The sequence below is a fragment of the Microtus pennsylvanicus genome, chromosome 7 (assembly GCF_037038515.1).
Source record: "Microtus pennsylvanicus isolate mMicPen1 chromosome 7, mMicPen1.hap1, whole genome shotgun sequence".
Classification (NCBI taxonomy): domain Eukaryota; kingdom Metazoa; phylum Chordata; class Mammalia; order Rodentia; family Cricetidae; genus Microtus; species Microtus pennsylvanicus.
The window spans coordinates 42,088,813-42,101,668 of NC_134585.1; the positions used below are offsets into that span (position 1 = coordinate 42,088,813).

The 12,856-nt window shown below is 37.3% G+C and overlaps 1 protein-coding gene across 3 annotated transcripts in view; it reads left to right on the top strand.

The window, feature by feature from the left end:
- Adgrb3 (adhesion G protein-coupled receptor B3) overlaps positions 1-12,856 on the top strand; it is a 714,721-nt gene that overhangs the window by 286,955 nt on the left and 414,910 nt on the right. For all 3 annotated transcript variants that reach the window (XM_075980559.1, XM_075980557.1, XM_075980558.1), the window contains exons 8-9: positions 6,793-6,894; positions 7,257-7,363. In XM_075980559.1, the coding sequence (XP_075836674.1) occupies positions 6,793-6,894; positions 7,257-7,363 (209 nt within the window). The remainder of the gene's footprint in view (positions 1-6,792; positions 6,895-7,256; positions 7,364-12,856) is intronic.

Sequence of the window (12,856 nt, forward strand, 5' to 3'; positions counted from 1 at the left end):
CTCCATGAATGAATTCCAGAAGTACCACTAAGGTGGGAAAATGATTTGATATTACAGTGTCTATGGCTCTTTAGATTTTGGTATGAGCACAGGTATATTTCTTAATGGATTAAAATATAATCATCAAAGAATACCCAGTCATCTTTGATGAGAAATTAGTTTTGATATTATTAATAAACCTGGAAATGCTGGACTCTGCCCTATTACTTTTATATCAGTGGTGGACTGGGTATCTGTCTCAGTAAATACAATTGATCCAAGACTTCAATTCACAGTGCGGCACAGCAGAACATCAGGGGGAGCAGGGGCTGTTTCTGGTGCTTTGACTGGGTTCTTGGGCACTTTTACTCCTCATGCTGATTGCCTTGCCCAGCTTGAACACAGGGGGAGGTGTATGGCAGCTTGATGTGCCATGCTTTGCTGAGGCCTGCCCCTTTCTGAAAAATATGGAGGAGATGGATTGAGGGGGGTTGGAGAGGACGTAGAAGGAGGGAGTAGGAGGAGAGAAGAAAGGAGAGGCTGTGGTTGAGATGTTACATCAAAACAAAACAGAACAGAAACCCTGTTGACCTCCGTTGGCTGAAAAACTGCTATTATTTTTTATTTGTTTGCTTTATCAGGGTATAGATTATTGCTAGGAAAGTCAGTAATTGAGTATTGTGGGTTCACCAAGAAATAGTATGCAAGTGACCATCTTTATCCTATTTAGGATATGTGCAAGTCACTGCAGGATGTCCTAGCCAGGAGTCCCAGGCTCTCAGTCAACTGTAGACCCTAAGTCAATCAATACCTGGCACCCTGGAAACCTTTAGACTACAATTAAATGTAATAGAGTAGCTAGCCTCTCTTTCTGCTTCTAAGTGAAATGAATATGGTCATACCATGTTCCACATCTAAATACACACATGCACGCATGCACACATGCACATGCACACATATACACACAAGCATATCTATTTTAATCAGTCACCATCAATATCTGTAATCTTAGAAACTCACACTATTGAAAATAGATCTAGGCAGAACAGACAAAAGAGTGAGTTAGAAAAAACTTAGCATAATAGAATGATTGACAAATGCTTTGGGAGATGGAAAAGCAGAGGTAGGAACGGGTATTTGAAGAAGTCATTCAGATGGTGGTGAGATTTGAGTTAGGATTAGTGGTGGTGATATGATCCTTGCAGGGTGCGAGGACAAGGAGGAGGGATAGGTAAGGTAAGAGCAACATCGGATAAGCCCTGACATGAGAGCCTGACTGGAGTACTGGACAAGATCACAGCCAGGAGGCCAAGAGTGAGAATGGAGAGCATCAAAGTTAATCCCTGATGCAAGGATTTTATCACAGCCCACTTTAAACAGTAAATATTATATTCTCTTAAAAATGAGATATTCTGTTTTCATCTAAACAGTGTGTCTTTTAAAACTATTAAGTAGTGACACCTAGTTCCCAGCTGATCGTTGCTATGGCTACCCACCTTGATTTTGAACATTAGTTTCTGATACAGACCCAAAAGTAAAACAATTGTCCCTCTTAGCCCACCATTGCCATCTAGTGGTGAGTATACGCAATGAGCACAAATTCTGACCACAATGGCCAGCAGAGAAGGACAGGGAAAGAATGTGTCTTTCCCGCAATATTACTAAACGAAAAGGCATTCTGAGACCATTACAAGGACATGAAGTCTCTCACTGTACAAAATTTCTCTTGCATTGGTTTATATACAGTCAAAATCAGAAAATAGTAGACAGTATAGCAATAGGTTTAGGAAATTTATTTCCAAGTGCAGCTGAAGAAAATTTGAAATGGAAAGCATTGAAAAAAAGAAACATATGATGTCAAAAGTAAAAGCTAATAACTGACAACATAATGGAAAAGAACTTGGATGTGTAAATGGAACAAAACATATTCAAATGTAATAGTCATGTTAGATAAACTATAGTCAGAACCCTTAAAAATACACTAATTACATATAATATTTAATTATGCAATATACTCAAATCTTGCAGACCTTAACAGTTATTCTAACTTTCCATGTAAATGTATTTTATAATTATTGGTGGTTGTATTTAATAAATAAAGTAATTATCTATTAACAATGTTGTCCAAAAATGGTATCTATCTAAATCTGTACTAACAACATTAAATGAAACTTAAAACCCAGTCCTCAGACACAGCAACCATATTTCTGGTACTCCATAGTCAAATTTGGTTAGTAGCCACTGCACAAGACAGTGAAAATGAGGCGCATGTCTATCATCACATAAATTTCTAGGTGGATATTTTTGCTCAGTAAAAACAATTTAACAGATATAGTTTGGGTACCTACTGAATGTTAAGCACCTGTGCTGTTCATTATAACAGACAAAAAAATAAAATGTACCGTCTTGGAGGTGGTACATGCACCGCTAAATGCCATCAGTCCACTGTGAGAGATGCTAAATTGATATAGCCAGTGGCCAAGGCACTGAGAGGGGCTTTGTGGAAAAAGGAACACTTAACCACAAAGGAAATATGTTTTATTTTAAGTGCAACACTTGTCCTTTTAAGAAAAGATTAAAGGAAAGTTAGACTAAAGCCAAGAGACCCGGAGCAGTCCTCATGATGCCAAGGAGGTGGAGTGGAAAAGTCACAAGAAGTGGCTGTAGGAGTCAGAGGGATTTCAAGCACACCGAGAATGTGGAGCAGGATGGAAGAGGGGAGGAAGCTTTAGAAAGATGATGCCCAAGTCAGATTTTAATAAAGATGCCTAGTGTTCTACACCCCTAGCTCCATCCTCTGAGGGAGAATACTGAGGGACAGATGATGCCAACAGGTCGCCTTTGAAATACCCAAGAACATCTAGTTGCTATCACAGCTCAGGTGGTATATTTAAACCAAGCTCAGGAAAGAAACCAGAGCTGGAGAAAAGAGATCCGCATGACTTTTTTTCTCCTTTTATATGCTACCTATATTAACCTTGGATTCAAAATTGCCTATGCTCATCCATCAAAAAAGGAAAGTGAGGTTTACATTTACCAGAGAGATTATTTGAAGTAAGATATATAGAGGATCGAGAAGGATGAGTGGGGGATATTTGGATGTGAACATTAATTCTCTAAGGCTAATGCACTGGAAAGTAAATTAGAGCCATTATAGATTAAAGTTGCCCTGGGCATCCTTTCATCATAGTGAGCACACTTACCTTGGGCCTGTCAGGCCCGCAGAGCCATGGGAGAGTGTCAAGCAATGAGCTGGCATCTCTAGGCATAGTTCCTCAGCCCAGACAGCAGGAATCCTCCTTGAACTCTATGTCCTCTTCGCTGCGCAAATCATTTAGTTACCTCCTGAGTTTGCTCTGTGGCTCCTATTGTTTCGCTCTGCAGTCCAGCCGTCGTTTCCTACAGTCATCATAAAGCTTTTGCTTTAGCTTCCAGGAAGATCTTTGCATCTAGTCTACATGAAAGCAAATTAATCTTAAGGTGGAAAACTTAATCGTATCGTCCTCTGCCTGAATACTAGCACCCCCGTAACCTACAGTGTTGCCCTGTCCTCTCACAGCGGTGCCCAGCTTTTGTCCACCCTGTCATCCTTCATGTCCCGTTGGCATTTATGGCGTTTGCATGCATCGCTTCCCCTTCCTGGAGGGGTCACAGTGACCATCTCGATCAAATGTGACTTCTTTCAGAAAGCCCCCAAACCCTTTTAGATCCTTCAGATTTTAGATTAAAATGGGATTTTCTATTTACTGTATGAAATATTTTTTTCCTAATTTGTAGTTCATTTTTCCTCCGCTGTCTCCCACCCCTACACTAAAGAACCATGGAGCCATCTGCTCTCCTTCTTCACTATTAGTTCTCTTTAGCACAGTCTAGACACAAATCAATGAGCTATGACAGAATAAGTCCTTCGATAAGTGGCCACAGTAGAGAGGAGGATTAAGGGTGGGGTAAGATGTACATATATTTTACCTAATGTTTTCAGTTATGGGGAAAAGTATGACATGTCATTAGCAGAGTTCATACAGGGAGAAGAAAGAAATAGTGACAAAGGTGGGGGTGAGTCTTGAGTATCAGCAAATTGGTTTTGTTGTTGTTGTTATTGTTTGTTTTACTTTTGATAAGGGAATAAAAAGCAGATTCAGCTCTTTGATCTGCCATCAAGAGGGACTGGAACTGGGTGTGGTGGTACATGCCTTTAATAATAGCATTAGAAAAGCAGAGACACACAGATCTTTGTAAATTCAAAATGATATATTTTTCCTTCCTGCTGGGGTGACCTCCTCTTAGGAGACAAAATGTTGGGTCACTGTGGCCAGCGTGTGGGAAATTTGTGGAGGCAGCAGGAGACAGATGCATGTGATTTTCATGAGTTGGGGGCCTAGACGAGGCAGCGATTAAAGTCTCACAGCTTGCTTCTGCTATGGCTACTTACCAGTTGTGGCTGCAGAACGTGGTATCCAAGCTGTTAATTGAGCTCCATGGGGGAAGGAAACGTGCAGAAAGGTTGTCCCACCTTACTTAAGTTTGACATTTTTGGGGTGAGTTATTGTGCTTCTTCGTATGTATGATACACATTCATTCTATGTGTCCCTCCCATTCCCACAGCCAATTTAAGGATAAAAACCCATCTTTGAGTTCCAGGAAAGAACCCTGATTCTGTGTAACATGTCCCTGTGTAATAGGTGGTGTTTTTAAGGGGTCAGAAAGACATGGCTTTAATCCTGATGGGGTGAGGTCAGGATACCCTGGCTAGATGACTCTTTTTCCATTTAGTGACCCCATCTACATTTATTTTCTCATCTAGAGTTAACATGCAATAAATGGAGTGTTTGAATTATGAAAAAAAAACAGGTTTATTTGCCTCTTCAACTTTATTTTCCCATGTGGTATATTAGAATGGTGTGCAACTCTTATTCATAGTTGGGGAAATTAAATGGATCCAGGGATGTGAGATTCTAAATAAGGCTTATTTTAAAAGGCTACAATTGTTACTAATCTTGAAATTAGCTAAAGAGCGCTTTGCATTGATGATCATGCAGAGAGCATTCAGAAGATGGATCCAGGAAAACACCACAAGTAATCGGTGGATGCCAGAGAAAAAATAGCTAAGATCCTGGAGAAAGGAATTCCCCGGAAAAGGAATAAATCCAAGTCTACAGAGCTGCGGGAAGGTTCAGTGAGTTCAGACTGAGATAAGCCTAGTAGCACAACATTGATGAGATGAAGAAGATGCCATCCAGACATAGGTTAAAGAAAGAAAAATCAGCCACCAAATCTTCCATGGTGCAAAGACCTCCTAGAATGAAAACAATAGCATTGTGCTTCGGTGAGAATTTAGAAAAATGCATATATACTATCTGAGAGGCAGAAGAATATCATGAATAACATAGAAGGTATTGGGAAAGCCCAAGGAAACTGGGGGTGCCTTAGGACTCTAGGATCCAAACTTTACTGAATCCTCCACCTTGTCTACCACCACAGGGGGACCTCTTCTTTGTAGCAGCGGTGCCTCATCGTAAAGGAGATAGAAGAGAGGTGACCTGTGCTGACAGGTGCAGTTCGGAAACATCACTCTTTGAAAAGAAAATACAGCCTAAGGAGCTAATGTGTGCAGCTATAGTCTTCATCAACTAAATACAGAAATGTGAAATAGGTTCATGAATTCTGAAGTAGAAAGTACAATGTTTGATGAATCTCACTATTTCATGATTTATAATACAGACCTAGCAGGTTCTACTTACGTATTTATATATACATATATGCATGTAACAATAATTAATGGATAAAGAGACAAATTTGAAAAAAAACAAGGAGAGGTATGAGATGGGAGGTGTGGATGAAGAAAAGGGATAGAAGAAAAGATTATATTATAATCTATATTATAATCTCAAAAAATAAAAGAAGTAATTGAAATAATATTTCATTTGTGGATATATTATTTTTATTTTTCTGTCCCTTTTTTCTTTTTTCAGTCTTTTTTGCCTTTTTTTTGTTGTTGTTGTTTTTGTTTTTCGAGACAGGGTTTCTCTGAGTAATAGTCCTAGCTGTCCTGGAACTAGATTTGTAGATCAGGCTGGTTCGAACTCATAGATATGCACCTGCCCCTGCCTCCCGAGTCCTGGACTTAAAGGTGTGCACCACCCTTGCCTGGCTCTTTTCTGTTTCTTTGCTTTGTAAATAAATTGAGATTAAAAAAGCAGTAAGGCATAAAGATCAAATCAACATGCTTACATAAAATCAACTATGACTACCATGGCTAGTATACCAAGATACATTTTATGAAGAAATAAAATGTATCTTGGGCTGTGGATATAGCTCAGTGGTAGAACAGTTGCCTAGTATTGCTAGACATATATATATATGTGTGTGTGTGTGTGTGTGTGTGTGTGCGTGTGTGTGTGTGTGCGCGTGCGCGTGTGTGTGTGTGCTTGCGTGCATATGCATGTGAATATTTCTCAGTGCCATTAACAATGACAAAAAACTGGTTTACTGGAAAATTAACATCTGTAGTTTCAATGAAGTTTGTAAGATTTTTTTCACTAATGTTCTTAAATATGTCCATTTATTTGATAACCCCATTGACTCTTCAATTAAAACGTGTGTGTAAGAAGCTATAAAGAACCCGTGAGGGTTTAGAAACTGTTAAATGAGACCTGGTGGTTTCTTTATAAGCACATCTCTAACATGTCAGTAAATTCTATATGTACAGACAGGGAAGAACTCTGCATTAAGATGCATTTGATGAACGCTTTGTGCCAACATTTGAGAGCATAAACTCTGCTGACATTCATAAGTCTGTGTCTTCCATTCCAGCACCTTATGAAATATGCCCAGAGGATTATCTGATATCCATGGTGTGGAAAAGAACTCCTGCAGGAGACCTGGCATTCAATCAATGTCCACTGAATGCCACAGGTACAGTAAGAGGACCCATCCACCCCCAATAATGTTTATAGCCCTGAACTGCATGCTATGTTTGCTTAGTAAATTGTGTCTCTGTCCTTGCTCTATAAATAAGTCTGTCCAATAAGCAGTGGATGGAGCGATTTTAGTTAAATGTTTTGTAAATGGAGTCAAAGAAGAGATTTCAAAAACGTTGCTGATGCGTTGCTTCCTCACTATGACTCATGAATTACAAAAATATTCAAAAGAATTTCACGTGCATGTTTCCTAAAGCAAGAAAGAAAATGCATAAACCCAGCTTGTAGTCTGCCTCCCAATGCTATGCCTTCCAGTATCCTGCGATAAAGCTTCTCTCTGTTCTTTGTGACACGCAGGCACCACTAGCAGACGCTGCTCTCTCAGTCTTCATGGAGTGGCCTTCTGGGAACAGCCGAGCTTTGCAAGATGCATATCCAATGAGTACAGACACTTGCAGCATTCAGTAGGTGCAAAGCCAGCTTTAGTACTTGCTCTGTTTATTTTTTCCTAATGATCAGAATGTGAGAATTTAACCTTCTGTTGTATAATCAAATCAGTAAAAAAAAAAAATCTCTGAAGAAATGCCCCAAGGAAAAAGGGATGTGATCGTAAGCTGATTTCTGTGACTCTGAGCTAAATTGTTTTGTTCCTTGAGCTTGGGTTTTTATAGATCCTGGCAATTTAAGTGAAAATATTCCTTGTCTGAGGGGAGAAAGACCGGAGCCAAACCGTTCTCAGTTTCACATGTAAAATTTCAACGGTGTATCAGGATGGATTCAAGTCTTCATTAAATGCTGCACTACTATTTTACAACCTGTGTATCTGTTAATTAAATATCTTTTACTTTTCAGTAATTGGAGAATGACAAGGCTCTGTTACTTAGATATCCAATTTCTCATGCAGTTTAAAATATAGAGAACATGGTGTTTTGTTGCACCACAGAAACAATTAATCACAAAAGATTATATGGCAAAATTTTCTAAAAATGGCCCTTCCCCCAGATACCACTGAATTATTAGCGGAATGTAATATTCAAAATAGTATTCACGTTCCTGTGTTTTAAATTCCAGAATCTTATGAAATATGCCCAAAGGATTTTCTGATGGTGATGGTGCAGAATATTTTTGAGCACAGATAAATTTTGCTTGGTCTTGCTCAAGTGCAAGTCATTGCTGTATTCAGAGGCTGCTATCATTTCAGCCTGGCCGACATGAAGTCCTCCACATACAGGCAAGGTGAACACTGTGGAAAATAGAAAGGAAAAAAAAAAAAAACCCAGGAAGCCAACACAGTGATGTTAAGAGCCCCCATGCTCTCCTGGGCTTATGTTTGCTTTTCATGTTCTTGCTGTCAATCACACAGTGAAAATTTTCTTGTGTATGAAAATAATAGCTTAGGCAATAGCTGCACCAACTAAGTAGAATTGGTACTTATTCAGTTACCAGAAAAACAAAAGACTCAGTTTAGAAAACCTAAAACCGAATGCAGTCACATATCAAATAGGAACTTATCATTAATGTAATTGATAATCATTTCAACACATATAGTCCTATTTCTTTCATTTTGTATACAAATGTGTGTTTATATGTATACACAAATGAATTATTGGCTATATGGGGCCTAATTTTATTATAAATATACATTCACATGTTACATAAATATGTACTAGAAAAATACAATTTTTTATATTTTCTACATAACCAGATGAATGTCAATTCTGTTGCTGATTTGTTATATAAAGGTATTGGATAGCATTTAGTGTAGAAATTTTTAAATGCTGATTGTGTGCATGTATATATAAAGCATCATATATGTATATACCTACACATATGCATTTATACATAATAGAAATATTATATATAGCTTAATTTTTCACATAAAATGTAAGGAATAATATGTAAGCTATCTTCTAATAAGATCTATCACTGATTCAGATTGCAGAATTATAAACTGATGTAACTTAGTAAAAGCAGTGTGAGCGAGAAAGATGCCATGCAACGGAGCTCAGGTGGAGAGGTTTTTTATTGAGGGAAAGTGAAGGGGGAAAGGGAGAAGGGAGAAAGAGAACTATGGGAGGCAGACAGGGCCCTTTTAAAGCGGAATGCAGGGAACATACACAGGAGGGGCTCTTCATGGCTACAGCTGAGGACGTAAACCCCAAGATCAGGCCAGTAAGATGCCTGAATACTAACATTAATAACATAATTTTATGTGATTTTTTGCCCCTAGTGTTAGATAGCCTACTTTAATCAAATTGGATTTTTTTAATTTCTTTTCATTTGTGTATCTTGGTTTTTATTTTGTTTTGTTTGGTTTGGTAATATTGAGGATTGTTCTCGGGGCATCCTATATTTTAGGCAAATGTTTACCAAAGCACAATATCACTACCTTCTTTTCCTTTTCAACCCAAATATGTCTGTATACAATTTATACAATTCTTATTGTTGCAGTGAATAGGACAGTTGCAGGGATTAAATAAATGATAAGCCAATCATTGCGATTTAGTTAAGAATAATTATCACTTTTCCATAGAAAGTTTTGCTCTCCGTATTTAACTTTTGTGTTGGATAAAGAATGAGTTTATGTTCTTGAGTACAGGTTGTCTAATAATGGAGGTAGACGTACTCTATGAAATAGAAGAAATAAAATTTCAAGTTGTGAATCCTGTAAGAACTGCACATTTAAAAAGTTAATATCAATTGTTGGGAATATGCCCCCGATAAGAGAATATCAACTGTGGGTACTCCCTTCCTAGTTAATACGGGAAGTGAAGATTTTCAAGATACAATCTACTTATGTGAGGTGAAGAATGAGAGTTACATCCCAGGTACAATTGGCCTTGTACTGCCTTGGAAGGCCCATTCTCTTTTCCTAAAGCCACATGAATTACGGAGCTTTTGACTAGCAATCCTCTAATCTAGGATATAGTGTTGTGTGCAGCATGTCCTCAACATAGTCGTATGATCACATTTGAGTCTTAGCTTGTTTTTTTACTGAATAGATAAAGCATCATTTTAGTATTTTGGGGTGTGTGGGAATGAAGAATCAACGAAATACTTTTTTTTCCTATTTGCAAGTTATTATGAAGTCACACAAGTATAGTGAATTAATATCTTTTTTGAAAGAAAATTCAAACTGAGTTTAAAAATCAACACCCCCCCAAAAAATTTTAAAATACACTCATTGCTAACAAGCAGCAATAGAGAAATGACGGCTATGAGTAGATAAGGAAGGAAACTGAGAGGAGGGGGAAGATAAATGTCACAAGTATTTGACCCATAAATTATGATTAACTACATATATATGAGAACACACATAGGTATAAATGCATAAATATAAAATCTACACATATAAAAATACACAGACTTGGGTCTGGAGAGATGGCTCAGAGTGCTCTTCCAGAGGTCAATTCCCAGCAACCACATGGTGGCTCACAACCAACTATCTGTAATGTGATCTGGTGCCCTCTTCTGGCCTGCAGGCATACATGTAGAAAGAACACTGTATACATAATAAATAAATCTTTAAAAAAAATACACAGACATAAGATGCATAAGTACACACACACACACATCATGCGTGCTTATGTATCATGACTTTCACATCTCTGTGTACCAATTACATAAGATCAAGGATCAATTTGTGTTTTATCTTTTTTTTCTTTCTTTCTTTCTTTTTTTTTTTTTTTGATTTTCTAGACAGGATTTCTCCACAGCTTTTGGTTCCTGTCGTGGAACTAGCTCTTGTAGATCAGGCTGGACTCGAACTCACAGAGATCCGTCTCCTTTGCCTTCCAAGTGCTGGGATTAAAGGCTCACGCCACCACCGCCTGGCTCAATCTGTGTTTTAAATGACACTTGTCTACAGTTATCTGCATCATGCAGAGTCTATTAAGGTTGCTGGAGATAGAAGGCAAAACAAGTTCTCTAAAGAATCCCTCTTGTTGTGTCCCTAAGTCCAACTTTGAGAACCAAAGCTTAATAGTGCTTATGATATAAAACAACTGAGAGTCTCACACACCATAATTACTTTAAAGATTGCATTCTTTCCTCTGAAAGAGTTTATCACTTTCACATTTATTCTTTGATTATTTTTATGCTGTTATATTCATAAAGCTAATTAAATTGTAATCAATTATTTATAATATACTGTGGGTTTATTTAAATTAGGCATATAGTTTCTAACCTTTCAATGTATACATTACAATATATGTTGCAAACACATGTAGATAGTGTATCCATATAATGGCTTCATAAATAAGTAAGCAAAGGCTAATTTTGAAAATAAATTTTATCATCTATAAATAATAGCTGAGTATGTCTCAATTATATCAATATATTAATTATATACAAGTTATTATAGAGGAAATTGAGTCATTAATCAGTTTAAAATATAAAATTCCTGATCAATCATGCTGCACAATTTGTGTGAGTTATTAGAAGGTAAATGCCATGTTATTTTAGTTTACTTTCCCTAATGTGGAGTACAATGCTGAGAACAGATAATATAAATAGTGCAAGAATGTTTATTTTCTTATTTACAGCAATCTATTGGCAGTCAAAAAGTTCAGATCCAACCATTTCATTTGTGATTTTTAATCTTTTAAAAACAACACATATTACTGTACAGATGCAGCTTTTCTAGTCCAATAATTTGTATAAATATGGAGTAATTGTAGAAAAATCATCACATTATGGACTTCTTTAGTCAATACAGATCAACTCCTGTGAAGTTTGCTTGTACACCCTATGAAATACAAAGTTAAACCCAATCATCAAAATGCTATTGTTTTCTTAAACTTAATAAACACACATACATACTCTGCTCTTTCTTTTTTTAATCTCCCTTCCTTACAGTGAACATACATTCACACACATACATACATACAGAGAGACAGACAGACAGAAAGACACACACACACCTGAAGAAACAGGCATTATAGATGTCAGAAAAAAAATGTTGCTGCAAAAAAGCATATCTTAAACAAAGGTAATGGAAACACGCTTACCAAGGATTTTAACACGCTTACCAGGGGTTTTTCCTAAAGTTGTCAGGTGGATAAGTCACTCCCTTTTCTGTGTAGAGACTGAACAATGGCATGAAAGACTGGAAATGGCTAACAATATTATCCTGGTGAAAGGCCCTCTATACATAAATCAAAGTTATAGGTAAAAATTTTCTCTTTTAGAAGTCGGATCCTGAATTCTCTGGTCCTATTCTTTACAATGTCCTGATACAAGCACACCAACTTTGAAGGAATGCTTTATCTGATCATTGAAAGTTTGACATCCTGGCAAGAGATGTCAAAGAGTTTGAGTCTTGACGTAAGGATGTTTAAAGAGAGCTATAGAGCTAGAGATGAAAAGAGACAGAGAAACCAAGAGACGGTGCAAGGATATACAGAGAAAGAAATAAGATAGGTTTTGTTATTTTGCCCTCATGTTCTTTATCTGTCACAGCATGAGCATGCACACGCACACACACACACACACACACACACACACGTGCGCATGCACCACAAATTTGCTAACCATTTCATTTAACAAATTTTAAGCACATTATCTAAGAGAATGTTAGTCTATGTTATTATTAGATCTTGATTAAGGGAAAGGAATTAATATCAGCATTAGCTTATTGTGAATCAGAATTTAGGCAAATATATGCAAAATTATTGTTTCTATAATAAACTTGAAGAAGCCAAGGCAGGGTCAGCTGGTACAGAAAATAGCACAAGTATTTAATTTTCAAATATGAACTGGGTACTGCAGCATAAGAAACATTTATAAATATGTGTTATACAGAAGCTAGAAGATAGCAACTAGCAGAGGAAGCAGAGAGGGGTGTCAGTAGTCTTGACCATGGTTGAGCATCATAATCGCATTGAATCAATAAGAGGTCACTCAAAGGCCCATTAAATGGAATTGATATTAATACCTACTATACATTCTGCTATTAT